Source organism: Eumetopias jubatus, unplaced genomic scaffold (assembly GCF_037043125.1).
Source record: "Eumetopias jubatus isolate StellerSeaLion01/CBP00866 unplaced genomic scaffold, mEumJub1_p1.0 scaffold_1, whole genome shotgun sequence".
NCBI classification, from domain to species: domain Eukaryota; kingdom Metazoa; phylum Chordata; class Mammalia; order Carnivora; family Otariidae; genus Eumetopias; species Eumetopias jubatus.
Window position 1 is genome coordinate 92,633,742 of NW_028274807.1, and position 16,905 is coordinate 92,650,646.

Consider the following 16,905-nt stretch of genomic DNA (forward strand, 5'->3'; position numbering starts at 1 on the left):
GGAAGGCTTGATTTTGTGAGGATAATAGTGATTCCTGTGTTAAACACTTTCAAATGCTGGTGCGACCAACTAGGTGGACGAGGCCAAGTGAGACATTGGAAGTGGCTGTACTTCTTAGAGCCAAAGGAGAAGCCAGGGCTAGAGGGGCACATTTTGGAGAAGGTCGGGGAGAACTTTGTTTGGGAGAAGGAACTAGGAAAGTAGGTCAAGAAGGGGGGTTGGAGTAATGGTGTAGGGGATGCAGCCTTGGCAGGCAGGGTCTGGGCCACTGATGGATGAGGATGGCAGAAAACTGGCACGAAAACCTATGCCAAAGACAAGGCAGGTGCAGTCGTGCAATCAGTTGGGAGCCAGATGCAGACCAAGGAGAAGCCCTCAGATCAGCACTGCTGATGTAAAAAGCCTCTCTTCCTACTTGTAGGTGCATACGCACTTCTGAGCAGTAATCACAGTAACTAGGAGTCCTTGGCTCTATTGCTTTAATATCTCATGTGTTCCGAGGAAGACCCTGATTTATTTGGAATAACTTAGGCCAAGATTATTTAGACTGAAACTAAAAACAAATTTGAATTACGAACAGGTTGGATCCAATTAGAACCAACATAATTTTCTGAGACTAGAATTTGCTTTGTTTTGTTTTTCTTATCATAACTGATTATTAGGTGAAAGTTAATTTTTAAATAAGTATATGTATGTAAATATAGAGCTTTAGCTTATATGTATATTATCTTACATATATATTTTTTTTTTATTTTGGAATTTGACCCATTATTTATCTCATTCTTTGTTCCTGTTTTCTTTTACTTTTTTTTTAACTACAAAGTGCCATGCTTACTGTAAAGATTTTACAGGTGAGCAAACAGATTACCAGTACTTTGGCCTTTAGTCTTAACAGAGCAGGAAAATAAATCACTGGGAGAAGTCAATAGAATTCTGTTTTTAACCTTATTTAGTTTTGTTAATAATTAGCATGCTAAGGGGCGCCTGGGTGGCTCAGTTGGTTGAGCGTCCAGCTCTTGGTTTGGGCTCCAGTCATCTCAGGGTCCTGAGATGGAGCCTGGTGTCCAGCGCCAAGCTCAGCACAGAGTCTGCTTGGGATTCTTTTTCCCTCTCCCTCTGCCTCTACCCCTGCTCACGTGTGTGTGAGTGCACGCGTGTGCACATGTTCTCTCTCTCTCTCAATCAATCAATCAATCAATAAAATGTCTAAAAGAATAATTAGCACTTTAACACATTTTTTTTTTTTTAAGAGGCGAGGAGGGGCCGAGGGAGATGAAGAGAGAGAGAATCTTAAGCAGGCTCCACATCCAGCCCAGAGCCTGTCGTGGGGCTCCATCTCACGATCCTGAGATCATGACCTGAGCCAAAATCAAGAGTCCAATGCTTAACCCACTGAGCCACCTGCGCAGCCCCAGACACTTTTCTTTTATAGATAATTTCAGTAACCTTTGAGGATTAATTACTCAGTTTGAGGTAGAATATCAGCAGTGTGTGTGGTGATTGTTTAAAAACTTGCACTCTGCAAATACTGACTGCCTACTGAATACCGGGAGCTACAGCAAGCCACGAAGTGACACTCTCCAGCCCTGAGGAGTTTACAGACTGGTGGGGGGCATCCTTACGTGGTTGTGTCACAGAGTCAGAAGCCCTGGGGGGTGCAGCTGCTGATGGTTCTACAGCACTGCTAGGGGTTGCCTCTCCCTCTTGGGATCTGCGAGGTAGCGGTAGGGCAGGTAACAGCTAATGTGGCTCTGGAAGGATGTGAAGTTGAGAATGAGAGGGAGGGAAGATCATTCCAGACCGAAGGAATAATGTGCCAGCCGCACGAAGACATAACAGACCATGCCTGTCCGAATACTATGAGAAATATGGCTTGGAGGATAAAGGCTCTGAGAGGGAGGTTGGCACCAGTTGGGAAAGAGCCTTCTGTGCACACTCAGCTTTTAGGATTTGACTCCCTGTAGGCAGCAGGTGATCTTAAAATGCTTTTAAGCCAACAGTGCATTTTAGAAAGACGGTTCTGGGATGTGCGGTGGTAGGGGCCAGTCCGCTAGTCTCACTGGGACGTGCTCCCATTTATTCATTCAACGAATAGTTTTGCATCCAGTGTCTTATTTGTTAAGTGCCTCTTTTGTGCCAAGTGCTGCATTTGTGATGTGTAGTTCTGCTCGTCTTCCTGCTTAGTTGCCTTTGTGGTCAACATAAATATACTAACTATTTAAGTCAAAGTATTCACCCTTTAGTAAAATGGTCCCAGCAGAGCTCTACGTGAAACGTTGCAGTGGATTGCTGCTTTTGCACCTATGTGATCATAAGTTCTGTGTGTTGTTGTGATATTTTTTATGGATGTCATTTATGATGCTGGGAATGTAGAATGTGAGAGCCCAAAGATCTTAGATGCCATCCATCTAGGCCAAATTCTTCCTTTTATGTATAAAGAATTTCTGACCCCAAAAGATGAAGCTCAGTGTCCCTTAGCTTGACAATTCCAGGGCTGGCACAGGGGCTGCCTGCAGATTTGAGGTTCTTGCTTTTGAGTTGCAAAAGACAAGAATTATGTACTGGGTGTGCACCATATCAGCTGGGGAGAGCCAAGGGCATGATTTCTTTATGGCCTCTGCCTCTCACGTTTCTCTGCCTGACCTGGCTTTATTGCTCTTTCATTGTCCCTCCCAGTGAGTTCTTTATTCACAGTTAGCTCTGTGATCCGTTCTTCAGTCATCTGGTAGATGGGGAGAAGAATGTTGAATTTCACTGTCAAGTGATGAGCCTGGTTACAGCCCCAACTACCCACTAGTGATAAACTTGTGTACAGTGTGAAACCCTGCTAGCCCACAGCCTCAGATGGGATGAACACATGCTGCCCTAGTTCTGTGCCTTAAGGAGAACAGTTCAGAATTCCCTGGGTGTTTAATGGGCCTCCCCGCCACTCCCCCCCCCACACCCCCACCGGGGCCCACTTGAACACAGTCTCTGCTACCTTCACAGACACCAGCTCCATCCGCAGTTTGCAAACAGGCATGGGAGAGCTCCACGGGGAAACCAGGTTCTGGCATGGAAAGGACTATTGCAATTTTGTGTTCAAAGACTGGGTTCAACTGGATAAACCTTTTGCTGGTGAGTGCCATGATCATGGGTGGCTGCTTATATTTTGTTTTTTACTTGTCAGCATCTGACAGAGTATGCATGCGCAGGATATACTTTCCTTTGTTCTGCTTTGTTTTGTTTTGAATATTTGGTAAAACTTTGGAGACTATGATTCAGTCATATACCTAAGGACTTTTCCTCGTAGTTACAGTGAGAAAAGAGCATGAGATATAGCTTGCTGTTTGAGACCTCCAGGTTTCATCTAGGCATATTTTGGGGGTAATAATCTGTAATTCTGCAAGAGATGGTGCCTTTCCTTTGATCCTCTCCTTTTCTGCCTATCATCTTCATCTTCCAGCATGAAAATGGCACATTTTCAGATTATCACTGTGCTTATATATCTAAGAGGAGATAGAGATGGAACTGTATATACATAGCCTGAGGTTATTTCAACAGGACACAAAAGAAAAATGTAATATTAAGTCCACAACCTTAGATAATTTACACCAACTCGCATCTTGCCTTGCCTAGTGATTGTCTCATACTAAGTGAAATGGACATATCCTGGGGGGAAGCCCATGGGGGACTGTGCGCCTCAGTGTGTATCTCTGTTTCCCTTGGCTATAAAGATATGGTTCCACACAAGCCAAGTAATATATGCGTAGTGAACATTACCACATTTCCTTTGACGGATCATGGTCGGGGTCAGTGCTGGAATCAGATGGCTCTGTCCCTGGCTGAGCAGTTAGTCATGATCTGTGCCTGGGGCACCTGGGCAGATTTCATTGACAGACACTCCACTCCCCGGATGCCATGGCATGACATCGCCTCTGCAGTCCACGGGAAGGCGGCTCGTGATGTGGCCCGTCATTTCATCCAGCGCTGGAACTTCACGAAGGTACGTGGCTGACTTTATCACGATTCAGCCCACATAAAGAGAGAGAGCTTGGAAGAGGAGAAACCTAGAGGGTTGGCAAGAAGGTGCTGCGGTGACCCATCTGCTCCTGAGTGCCTGGTTGCCAGAGTGCCAGGGTCGGCGGGCAGAAGGAAAAGAAGACGTTCCTGAACTTTCCCACTGCAGACAATTCAGAGCACAGAGAGAGATAGATGCCACTTTCGGGGCCTATTGTGATCCTTTTCACATTTTGGATCCTCAGGGTTGGTTAAGCATCTGGTCTGTGCTGATGGTCAGCTGGAGGGCTATTGTAGGGGGGACAGGGACCTTGTTTGGATGAGAGAGCTCGAGCTTTCAAGTCCTCCCAGTCCTGGCATTGCGCTGGGGGGTTCACACCGGTCCAAGCTTCTGGGAGGTGGCTCTGAGCAAGGGGAGCAGTGTGAGAAGATGGGGCCATTTTCCTTTTCTTCAGACTGTGTCATATACCTTCATTATGGGAATAACTTAAGTACCTACCACCCAGGTGGCATTAAGGTTCCATCTTCTTTACTATAAATTATGACAAGGCATTAGTCTCCTTGATAATTTGGGAAAAAATTGTTTTATCAACAGCTTAGAATCTTACCTGATTTTTCATTTACGTAAGCTTTTATTTACATAAACTTTATAAATTTTTAGAAATAATGGAAATATTTTTTAAAGATTTATTTATTTTAGAGAGAGAGTGGGGGGTTGGGGAGAGGCAGAGGGAGAGGGAGAGAGAATCTCAAGCAGACTCCCCACTGAGCATGGAGTCTGAGAAATAATGGAAATGTTTTTAACGAAAATTGAGGGAGCATGAATGAATAAATGAAGGAATACTACTTTTAACCTGTCTATGATTGGTTTTGGGATTTCCAATGCTTATATACTCTCTTCCTGGCAGGATAAACTGGTAAACCCCAGAAAGCTTTTCAAAAAGTATCCAACCTTTAACTCAGAAAATGTTTTTTGGGTATTTAGGTTAAAGAAGTAATCTGGAGATGCCTGGGTGGCTCAGTCGGTTAAGTGTCTGCCATCGGCTCAGGTCATCATCCCAGGGTCCTGGGATCGAGTCTCTTATCGGGCTCTCTGCTCAGCGGGGAGTCTGCTTCTCCCTCTCCCTCTGCCTGCCGCTCCCCCTGCTTGTGCTCTCTCTGGCAAGTAAATAAAAAAATAAAATCTAAAAAAGAGAAGTAATCTGATAGGTAATTTATTTTGATATTGCTTCTAATAATTCTGATAAAATGAGAAATAACTGAAATGCACATTAATAAGAATTTATTTAACAAATTATGGTTCCTTATCATTTTCTTAGGAAGTTACTAAAATAGGATATACAGTGCTATACTGCTGTGACAAGGTATCTACAACATAGTAAGAAATCAGTTTACAAAAAAAATACCATTTTTTTTGCCATTATATACCTCTATAACTCTAGGTTGCATTTAAGCTTTCTTTAAAAATATAAAACAATACATGCCCACTACAAAAGCTAAAAAAAAAAAGAAGGAGAAAAGGAGTTCTCTGCCTCCGGAAAATGGAAAGAACACAAAATAAATAATCTATTGCCTCTTCAACTAGAAACTCCACTGTTAATGTTTTTCTTTTTCTTTATCAAATGAATCTGAATTTCTTTTATAATCACAAAGTAGGGAGGAATGGAGCTATTTTCTCATCTGGATCTTTTTTTTTTTTTTTTTTTTACCTGTTTTTCTTTATTTTAGATTATGAAGTCAAAATATCGATCCCTTTCTTATCCTTTCCTGCTTCCCAAATCTCAAACAACAGCCCATGAGTTGAAATATCAAGTGCCTGGGTCCGTCCATGCCAATGTACAGGTAAGGCTAGCTTTTCTTTTTCACCAAATGCCACTGAATAAAATTACTCTTACTGGATTAAGTGCCTAGTTCATTGGCTTCAGATTTCTCAATGAGGACAACTCCAAAGCAAATCTGAATAGACCTTTTAAAATTGAGTATTATATTTCCTATTGAAAGTATGTGTGTTCCATTTATCCTCTTTTTAAAACTTATAAATATAATAAACACACAGTTTTACTTCCTTACTGCTTGTTACCTCTGTTACTCATCTTCTATTCTGCAGTGTATTCATCATTATCTTTACATGTACATCTCTTGTTTCACCTGTATTATCAATTTCTTTAGTGACACACTCATCTCTTTTATGCCTCTGTTCCTCCCACTGTGGCTATCCTAGGGTCTTATACTTACACTTATCCTAGAGTAGGTGATGGATAATCTTCTTAGTTGAGTCACTTTATAACTGAAATATAAAACAGTCATTGTTAAGAAGCCTTTCCCTTATGAGAGGGTCTCACAGAAAGCATGTGTATTCTCAATCGATATAATCTTTAATGCATAAGTTGTAAAAACATCAAATGCTCAAGAAATTTTTCTTTTTTTTTTTTTTTTACTTTTTGTTTGATATTATCACTGGTAGGTTGCACAATGACTCAAGAGGGTTAATCAGTCTGGAATAGCTCATCTACAATTACAAAATATTTTTAAGAAGTTTCTTTGTCCTCCATTCATAGCATTTGCTATAAAGGGTCTGGTTTTAGTTTCCTCAAAAATGTATTAAGTTTACAAGTAAATTAAGGATCTTTATGTCACAAGGATTCTAATAAATGTGTTCATAATTGGAAAATGTGTAAATAAATAAATATTCTTAGGAAAGGCCAGTCAAGGAAAGGCTTGTTCTGTTATTCCTTCTGAAGTGACCCTAGCAACATGATACCCTGTGAACCAGGGATTGATACCGGGTAAGCACCAGGAATGTGGCTGAAACTTCACATGTAAGAAGCTAGTTATAGTTCAATCTAATTTTAGTTCCTAATTAGCCAAATGCCTTTTAGAGGCTCTTTTAATAGAATATGGAATTTGCTTAATGAAGTCACATAATTTTACCACATCCAGTTGAAGCATCTCAGATTACACGTAGGAAAATTAAGACCCAGTGGGGCTATGAGACTTGTCAAGGGTCACCAGCTGGTTGTAGGTAGAAGTGGAGCTTGAAATCCTGCTCTAGTCCATTGTTACCTCACCTCAAATATCTTGAGATCATCAGGGGCAGAACTAGGATGGGCAGCCTTTGACGTTGCCTTTTGTTCAAGGTCATCACTATCAGCATCAAAAATACTGAGTAAGGGCGCCTGAGTGGCTCAGTTGGTTAAGCATCCGACTCTTGATTTTGCCTCGGGTCATGATCTCAGGGTCGTGAGATCGAGCCCCGCATTGGGCATGGAGCCTGCTTAAGATTCTCCCTCTTCCTCTGCCCCTCCCCAGCCCCCCTCTTAAAAAAAAAAAAAAAGATTGTTTAAATAAAGATCCAGCAGTCTCTGCTACTGACATCACTAATACAGATTTGTATAATCTGGACATGGATTCTAGTGAAATGCCTAAATCAGTTACTTTGTACTATATACAAGTAGTATTTGTATCTAAGAAATAAAAAGACATTTCAGGCCATAGATCAAATAAGAGAACAATCAAAAGATAAACCACTTGAGAGAAATACCTATAGCAAATATTTAGTTATCCCAGGCTACAGGAGACAATTTAAACTTAGAGGCACAGATATATGTATGTTCATATGTAAGTTAATGAATATTTTATGAACCTATTTAATTTTATTCTACTTGGAGGGAAAAATTACCCATGCTGTAAGATAAAATAGGAGCCTTCATGTTAAGAAAACAAGAGAATTTAAGATTTGAGATGGCTCAATAAGTCAATAAGTTGACTCAGCGATCAACTTATCAAAGTTAGCAGATGCGAATTAAGCATCTGTTGAAAAGGAATTTCTGGGAATTCTATATTTTTGTGATCAGCAAAGGAAGTTGTATGCTGGTGTTGCATAAACATATGTCTTCTCTTACCTGTGGGTAAAGCCCTGTTTTATATATTCTCATCCAGTTCCCTGGCATAGTAGATAGATACTCTGCATGTCCACTCTATCAAATGCCTCCCTTGAGTCACCTTCTCTGCATCACTGAATGTGGTGTTAGAGATGGGGCTGGATCCGTGGTATCTCCTGATATGCTTCTATGTTCATCCTTGATATGCTTGATATGCTCGGGTGGCCTGGACTCAGGAACCTCTAGAGCCAATTGATTTGAAAGGAAGTCTACCAGGACTTCCTCATTAATTCATTTATTCAGTCAACACGTTTATTAAGTGCCATATGTTTGCACAGTGAAGTCATCAGTGCATACTTGGGTGCTGAGGAAGAAGACACAAGTTCTCGGCCTCTGGAAGCCTCATTAGCTGGGGGAGAGAAAGCTGTGACGTTGAACTGTTCAGTTAACAAGGCTAGGTGTGGTCCAGGACTAACTGCTAGCTTGAAAGTAGGGCCCAGCATGCTGTGAGAGTCTGGCAGTGAGGACGAGAGAACTGGGTGTCTTGCCTGCATGCTCCGTGGATGGTAGATCTGACTGCCACAGACCATTTGCTCTTGAAGAGTTGGCAGGTGAAGTTGAGACGGCTTAAGGCCAGATTGGGGATGCCCCCGAGTGCCAGCCTGGTTAATTTGGACCTGATCCTGGAGGCGTTAGTGAACTTTGGAACTTTTTTTTTTCCACCTAGGATGCAGAATGATATAGGAATGCTTTATGAAAATTAACCCAGATCAGAGTTTACAAACCTGGTTTTACCTGTGAAATGCTAATAGCTATGCCACAAGAAAAATTTCCATGGACAGAGAAGTTTTGGCAGATTTTCTGAGCACAGGATTTCTTAGGGCCCTTGTTATGCTGATATGTATCATGGAATCACTAAGAATGAATGTGCTGTGAGAATTTCCCAAGCCGAATGGATGGAGGGTCTCTCATTTTGTCACGCGTCTGTTTCCATCTCTCTGAATAAACACACTTGGGGGACCTAAAGGTTGTACATACGAAGAACTTAGACGAGAAAGAGAGTGAAAGCAAGGACACCAGTGGGGAGTCTGTGGTTGTAATTCTAGCATATACAGAGTTTGCGTTTGTAAATTAGTATTCTTTTTCTTGAAGAGGACTCCCCCATAATTTAAGAAGTGTTACTCGTAGTCAGGAGATGTTTTTCAGAACTGCCAAAATCACTCCAGTTGTGAAAACAGTGGGCACAGTGCCAAATTTTTGAAGTCAGGAAAGTCTGAGAGGACCAGAAACCAAAAAAAGAAAAGAAATCAGTGTGCTTCATTTCTCCCTTTCCGTAAAGTTCTGACCACGGTGTTGTTTCACTTCACTTTATTTACTGGCTCTCCATGTTATTCGTCTTGTTCTAGACATTATTGTTTTCAAGTCATGAGTGAGTAGAGCTCAGAGGCCCAAAGCAATAATCTAGCTGAATCCGTGGTTTTCCAGAGAAGCCAGAAGGGAGCTGGGAGATGGGACCTGGTGTGTTGTAGGCAACTATACAGAGATCATAGGGTTGGTGGTGAGAGCTAAATTAATCCATGCAACAGCACTTAGAAAGTGCACTAGTTTGGATTATATCCATATTAGCTTCAGTCCTCAAGCTCTCCCTAGTGTTTTCAAGAGTTTGGAACAAAGCAGTTGACATTTTTCTGGGTGGGTCACAAGGATAGTTCTGGATACAAAATCCTTATACCATATATTTGTTGAAATGGAGAGAAAGAGCATTTGACATAATAAAGTAGAGAGTAGGTAAGATTCATGTTCTTTTGTTTGCAAAAAGGAACCCAGTGATTTAATTCTTTTAACACAAAAACATTGGGTCCAGTCGTCCTTGGTAATTCCAACACCAGCTGTGATGCTCAGCTACCGCAGAAGGCTTGACACAACCAGCAAGGGCAACTAGTTAGGGAGATTAGAGCCAGGGCAGGGGGGGAACAGAGGCTGCCCCCACCAACATGAATTTCTGCTACTAAAAAAAATAAAGTCATCTGAACCTGAAAGCTGACTTCAGCAACTTGCACCGGCACTCTTAAAATAATCTTGGGTGTTTCCCCTTGGAGCTGGGCATTCTCAGAAGCCTGCCAAAAACATTTAGAGAAGACAAAGCAGGAGAAAGGCTTGGGGCCGAGGGGTGGAGGAAGGATGGCTCTGAAACCACTTACGCACAGATTGTATAAAAGAACTTCTTTTCTCCTGAAAAAGAACAAACTGGGTGCCCGAATGCTATCATTGCCATGTAAGGTAAATGACCAAGACAGAGGACGTTCTGGCATGTCTATCAGGGTAAAAGACAATGCCTGATGCCAAATTAGCATCAATATGGAATCAATATAGGGAACGATCCTCTTTATTAAATCGGGTAGCTTATTGTAGAAAAGCCAGTCCTTAGACAATCATTGTTGAGAAGTCCTGCCAAATTGAGGGAAATGATTCTGCTGGAGTTACGTCTTTGATCTCTCTGTCTGTTAAAAAAACAGAAGGGACGCCTGGGTGGCTTAGTCGTTAAGCGTCTGCCTTCGGCTCAGGTCATGGTCCCAGGGTCCTGGGATTGAGCCCGCGTCGGGCTCTCTGCTTAGCGGGAAGCCTGCTTCTCGCTCTCCCACTCCCCCTGCTTGTGTTCCCTCTCTCGCTGTGTCTCTGTCAAATAAATAAATAAAATCTTTAAAAAATATTAAACAGAAAAGAAACTATACAGGCGAGTGTGTGAATGACATGCAAATTATATTTGTGGAAAAACTTGTTCCTTACACTTGGGGAAAATGGCCACATGACTCTCTGCAGGATGTCAGTGTAGGAATCAGTGTAGATTTCAAAGGACCACAACATGTTTTGTGTTGTGAAAAAATAAAGTAGATAGGGAGGGGTAAAAGAAAGCCATTTAACTTCCTCTAAGGCAGTTTCCTAACATGGAGGCTGTATGCCCATTTATGGACCAGGTCTCCATGCAGTGGAATTTCTGTGCTTGCTGCTGTGGTTCTTGGAGGGAGAAGCCCCATGAACGGGGGGTGTTCACTCCCTGCCCAGCACTGCACTAAGCTTTTTGTGGATGATCTCATTCAATATTCACCAGCCTCTAAACTGGACTCCTGTGTGACCTCTTATTTTCACAGATGAGGGAAGTAAGACTTTGGGAAGTTAAAATAGCCCAGGGAGGAACAGTGAGGCTGAGGCTGGATGCTGAGCAGTCTGTCACCAGGGCCCGAGGTGGTAACCATGAGGCAGAGGCTGTTTCTGACGAGATCTGGCTGGTTGTAACCACCAAGGGCTCCAGCAAGGCAAAGCTGCATGTCGAGATTGCCTTTTAGGATCCTCTTCTGTTGCAGCAGCTCCAAGTCCTCCCCCAACCCTCTTCTTGCTTCTTCCTGGCTCCTGAGAGCCCCCATCTACAGCTTTCTTCCTAGGACTTCTCTCCCCTTAAGTTTTATTTTCTTCCTCTCCTTCAGCCTCAAGGTTACTTTTCCCTGTTGTTCGGGCAAAAGGATCATCCCATGTTGTGTGGTGAATGGATGACACTCAATGGACAAAGTAGTGATTAGAAGAAAGGGCTTGATAGTATGAGGTGAATTCTTGAACTAAGTCCATTTCTTGGTGCTCCTGTTCTGCTTTTCTCCTTGGTACAGACTGGAAGAATAAGGCCCAACGGTCTGAGTGCTTCCCTTGTCTCCTGACCCGTGCCACTGATGGGCTTCTCCATGGAAGCCAACTTCTGCTTGAGAGACATATAAATGGTCCTAGCAGTCTCTGGTCCACGACTGACTGACTTGGGAGTTTAGGGAAATACAAAGAAATTAAATATGTGCTGAATTTATAGGGAAGAAAAGCATTATAGTAAGAGAAAAGGAATTTGGGACAAATACTAAGGAAGTTTTCAAAGTTTTCCTTCAAGAAGAAATTTCTGAATTTCAATTCGTATATTCAAATTAGGCCCACCCTATATAAGGGAATCGGACTTGTGGATGAAAGAGAAGGTTATCTTTCTGTCTGCCTATCTATCAATCTATCTATCTATCAATCTATCTGTCAATCAACCTATCAATCTATCTTTTTTTTTTTTTTTTTTTTTTTTGGTTTTGTCAAATGTTTTATTGAGTGTAGACATCTGGAGTACTGTAAAACATGCATTATCTGTAGATTCAAAAAGGAGCAAGCCACATTGTCCTCACTGTCAAATGTGTCAGGTCTATCTATCGACTATCTATCAACCTATCAATCTGTCTATCAATCTGTCAGTCTATCTATCACTCTATCAATCTATCAGTCTATCTATCAGGCTATCAATCTATCTATCTATCTCTCTATCTTTACAAAACGATTTCAACTATTCTGTACATGATTCAGTGCTCACCATGGTAAATGTGGTCACTGTCTGTCACTATACAGCATTATTACAATATCATTGACTCAATCCTCTGTACCATCTCTGTGACTTACTTATTTTACAACTGGAAGTTGGACCTCTTAATCCCCTTCACCTATTTTGCCTGAGAAGGCTATCTTCTGAGTTAAAAAATAGGACAGGGTACAAAGGAAAATGACAAGTTCCAGTTACGGTTTTGAGGCTAAAACATAAAATTAGAAAGGTGGGTTTTTTTTTATATGCTTTAAAATTGTGTATTCAGACTTGAGGTTTGAAAAGTGAGGGTTAGAATTGATTCTCCGTATTCTTGGGGCAGTAAGATAAGGCCCATTTCTGCATGTGTAAGCAAGTGTTTGAGGCTTGTCTGAGTTAACAGAAAAAAAACAGAAATGCAGGACAAGTTGGTCAGACCAGTTAAGAAAAAGGAGAGAGTAAATCCTAAATTTAAAACAGAAGGGAGTCAGTCACAGTGTGTTTGACCTGTTTGGCTGTTTACAAACTTCCTAGACCATCAAGCATTTAAAGCAGTTGAGTTGAAGTGTATATCACTTCAGGGTCCCTCATTCCAGGGTAGAGGCAGGACCAAAGGGAAATCTGTATTTTTAGTTTTTCTTGTGGTGAGAGTTGTTGACTAATTAGAATAATAGTAAGAGTAATAGAAGAGTAATACCAAGTTTTTTTTTCTGTATTACTTGAAAGATATGTTCAAATTTAATACATAATGATGACTTTCTAAAATTAAATGAGTTTTCATTGTGAGAAAACAATAGAGTTTGGACTCAAACGATGGGATTGATAATGTTGACTCCCACCCCAGGAGGGGGCCACCTCCCACATGCTGAGGTTTAATGGGCGTCAGGCTCCCCCATCCCCCCCCCCCACGTTGCTTATGCTCTCCTTCAGTTTCTTCTTTTGGCTTACAAATGTCCTTATTGTAAACGTTTAAGTGCCTCTTTAAGGGAAACATTTACCAGTATCTTTCACAGGAAAGATGGCAAATGCGTGACTTGCCTTTTCCTTCGTGGAGCTGTCCGCCATCCATCTTAGCTAGCTTTCCTCCCCAGTGTGTCTCCTTCCAGGGAGCCTCTTTTTGGCATAGCTGCCCAGGAAACTACTTCAAACATCATGATTAGACTTGAAACCTGTTTGGCAGTCCTCATTTATATCTTATGTTAATTAGCTTATTAAATCTTTAAATCGGGGCAAATTTGGAAAGTGAAAAAGGAAAGAAAAGTATAAGGTTTCTGGATTTGAGGGGAAGACTGAGAAGTGCCACCAAAGGTGGTATATAAACTAAGCCTGTAAGTTTTTAGAGGTAGAAATCCTATATATCAAATATCTACTAGGTGCCCCGTAATGTAGCTCTGTGTGTTTATTATGCTGTTTGTTTCTTCACCCAGCGGCGTGGCACATGCTGCGTGCGTGCGTGTGTGTGTGGGGGGGGGGAGGGTGGCTGAGAGAGAGAGAGAGAGATCTCAGGTGTACAGTGGCGGAAACCAAGCCTCACTGATATTAAAATGATTTGTTGAAGGTGAAAGAGCTAGTAAGGGCCGAGCTGTAGCACAGATCTCCAGAGTTCCTATCTGTCCAGCATACTCTGCCATTTTATACATTGTCTCCAGAGTTCTGTAGAACCCGATCAATAGATCAGTACGTGTAGCAGAGGGGAAGAACCTTTTCAAGGTAGCCTGCGTTTTCAGGGCTATGCCCCTCCACAACCAAATTCAACATAAATTTGGGAGTACTAACAACTGAAACTTTTATTTGTTCAGAACTTTGTCACTTCTACTGATAGACAATAATGCAGTTCCTTAGAGATGATGTGAAATCAAGATATTTTCCCAGTGTGGGTCATATTTATTTAAATTTTCCTTGTGAGTTTTGAGATATTTGACTATTGCTACTCACAATTAAACTTTCCAATGGCATGTATTCATCTGATAAAATTAAACAAGTGTTTTGAGAGAAGCTATTTTGTAATAAATACCTCATACTAAAGAGTAAGATTTTGAGGATAAAATCAATGATGTTAGTAAGTACTAGTTTGAATTTCATGAGTGCTATAGATGCAAATTTTAAAGTTATTGATTAGATCAAGAATTCTATGAGATCTTTTATATATAATAGACATAAAATCAATTACATACTGGATCACTTTATAGATTCCTAATAATATGGAGCCATTCATTTTGTTTTTAATTTCGGTTGACCTCATGAGAGACAGTTTCAATATTCATTTCAAATCAAGAAGAGCAAATCTATTTTTATAGTGATTGTTTTGCAACATCATGGTATTAAGGAAAATCAATCAATAAATATTTACTGAGCACCTACTGTCTGTCCACCATTGTACTGCAGTCATAGTTAGACTACTGGAAAAAGTGATGAATGGTGGTTCTTAGTTTGCAAGGCTTGTATGTCCTCTGGTGCACTGTCCCCGGCACAGCCACAGTCTCTGCTCAGCTCCGACGTGATGTGCCGTAGCTCGAATGCATCCTCTAATGTTCTTATTAGTAATAGCAAACACTTATATACTGCTTACCAGGTAGTAGGCCTCCTGCACACTTCATAGTAATTCATCTAATCCTCTTTATAACCCTATAAAATACATATGCAGTTTAATAGAACAGAAATCTGAGGCACCAGGAGGTTGAGAAACTTGACCAAGATCGAAGCTACTGAGTGGTTGGGCTGAGCTTTGGACTAGGCAGTCCCGCTAGGTATCAGTGTACTTAACAGATACTCAGGTATCTGAGCTGGAAGCTCTTAATGTAATCCAGGTGGGAGCAGGTGAGTGTCTGGATAGAGGGAGGCAATATGGATGAGACAGGTGAGCAATGAGGAGGCACACCAAGAATCAGTCAGCTGATTAAAGGCAAAGCCAAGATTATATATCTAAATGAACCTATTTGTGTTTTAAAATGTATTAATCTGAACACTTCCTATCAGGGGGAAAAGGAATCAGCACATTGTCAAGTCAGAGCTAGGGTGACCCTATCGTATGGTTCAAAACAGGACACTTTAGAGAGTAAAAGGAGTACTATTAACAAATTCACCAGAACAACATTCTGATGTAATTGTGGAACCATTATGGAAAAAGAATACCAATGGTCACCCTACTCGTAGCCCCCAAAAGAGGTACTCTGGGATACCCTTTGTAGAAACTACACTTTATGATTTCCAGTTTTGAATGAAAATAATCCTGGGTGGATGAAGATATATTCAGGGCTTGACTTCTAACCAGGCTCCTTTCTATGGATTATGTCCAGGGACCAGTGTCCCACACACCTCCTCTGCTTGGGCCCACACATGACACCCAGGCCCCTGTAATCATTCAGTTGTGTAGAAGAAAAAGGATTGGTTTCATTTTATGACTACATCTGGCATCATTCTCAATTGTTTGCTCATTTCTGATTGCTGCCTTGTAGTTGCTCCGCTCTGCTGCTGATTGGTCGGCTGGTATAAAGTACCATGAAGAGTCCATCCATGCTGCTTACATCCATGTGATAGAGAACAGCAAGTACTATATCTATATAGAAGTAAGTCCTGCTCATGTTATTTAGTATGACAACCTGCCTTCCCGTCCCGTAAGTAGCTTACAGAGACTGCAGGGTCCCCAGACTCAGGATCTGCTGCAATTAATCGGCGTATGTTGAGATGTGAATTCAAGTCCCCTGAAATTTTACCTCCCCAACATGCCTGACGTGCACTTTGCATTTTCATTAACTCAGGACTCTAGTAGGGGTCCCCCAAGTTCTTGTTATTAAAGTGTGTCAACTCACTGTAATATTATTAGCCAGAAATACCACACACGGTTGAGTAAGTTTTTATTTGTCTTTAGTTGGAGGGTCTAAGTGTGAGGCGTGTGCTGTTTCAGGAGAGCACACACAAGGGTAAGTTGCTAAAGTGGAGACCGCTGGATGCCACTGGTTTGGCATTATTGGAATAGGGAGCGTGCAGGGAAAGGAACGTGGAAAAGGAAGATGTGAGAATATTGAGGGCAAGTACCACCTCCTTCAATCCTGTACGAATCATTGTTCATTTTAAAGCGTGGTCAGATCCCAGAGTTTGTTCAGAGAAGAGGAGAAAACCTAGGGACACTGCATTTAGTTTGGGAACCTTAACTGAACTTCAAAGTAGATACAAAGCTAGCTCAGAGCACATGGAAAATCCTGAAAAAAATGAGAAGGCACAATTTGTACAAATACATCAGAGCACATCTCCCTTCTTTATTTTCATCTTGTCTTTCTCATTGACTTTTTTTAAATGTGTGGAGGGAGATTGGTTTCCTGGAGAAAACCATCCTGGGCTATGTTCCTACCCCTCCCCTCCCCCATACAGTGACCAACCCCGCGAAGGGCAGATAGGAAAGAATTAGAGCTTTGTTTATTTCACAGGCCTGGAGAAAGAGAAGCTGATTTTAAAAATTAGCAGGCTACGTGCATTACAGTATCCTGGATGGGACTACGCAACAGAAAAAGGACTCTGAATATCAGAGTCTGGAGCTTTGCAGTACTAATACGATTAGTATTATTAATTTCATCAGTTATACCATCACAGTAGAAGATGTTAACAGCTGCCTCATCCATTACCCAGAGTCCTTTTGCTTTATCTCTTTTTAATAGTGTT

General features: G+C 41.5%; 1 protein-coding gene across 4 annotated transcripts in view; it reads left to right on the forward strand.

Annotated features, from left to right (window-relative positions):
* PLD1 (phospholipase D1) overlaps positions 1-16,905 on the forward strand; it is a 199,727-nt gene that overhangs the window by 128,835 nt on the left and 53,987 nt on the right. For all 4 annotated transcript variants that reach the window (XM_028100903.2, XM_028100906.2, XM_028100907.2 and 1 more), the window contains 4 exons: positions 2,989-3,117; positions 3,867-3,985; positions 5,728-5,841; positions 15,705-15,815. In XM_028100903.2, coding sequence (XP_027956704.1) covers positions 2,989-3,117; positions 3,867-3,985; positions 5,728-5,841; positions 15,705-15,815 — 473 coding nt within the window. The remainder of the gene's footprint in view (positions 1-2,988; positions 3,118-3,866; positions 3,986-5,727; positions 5,842-15,704; positions 15,816-16,905) is intronic.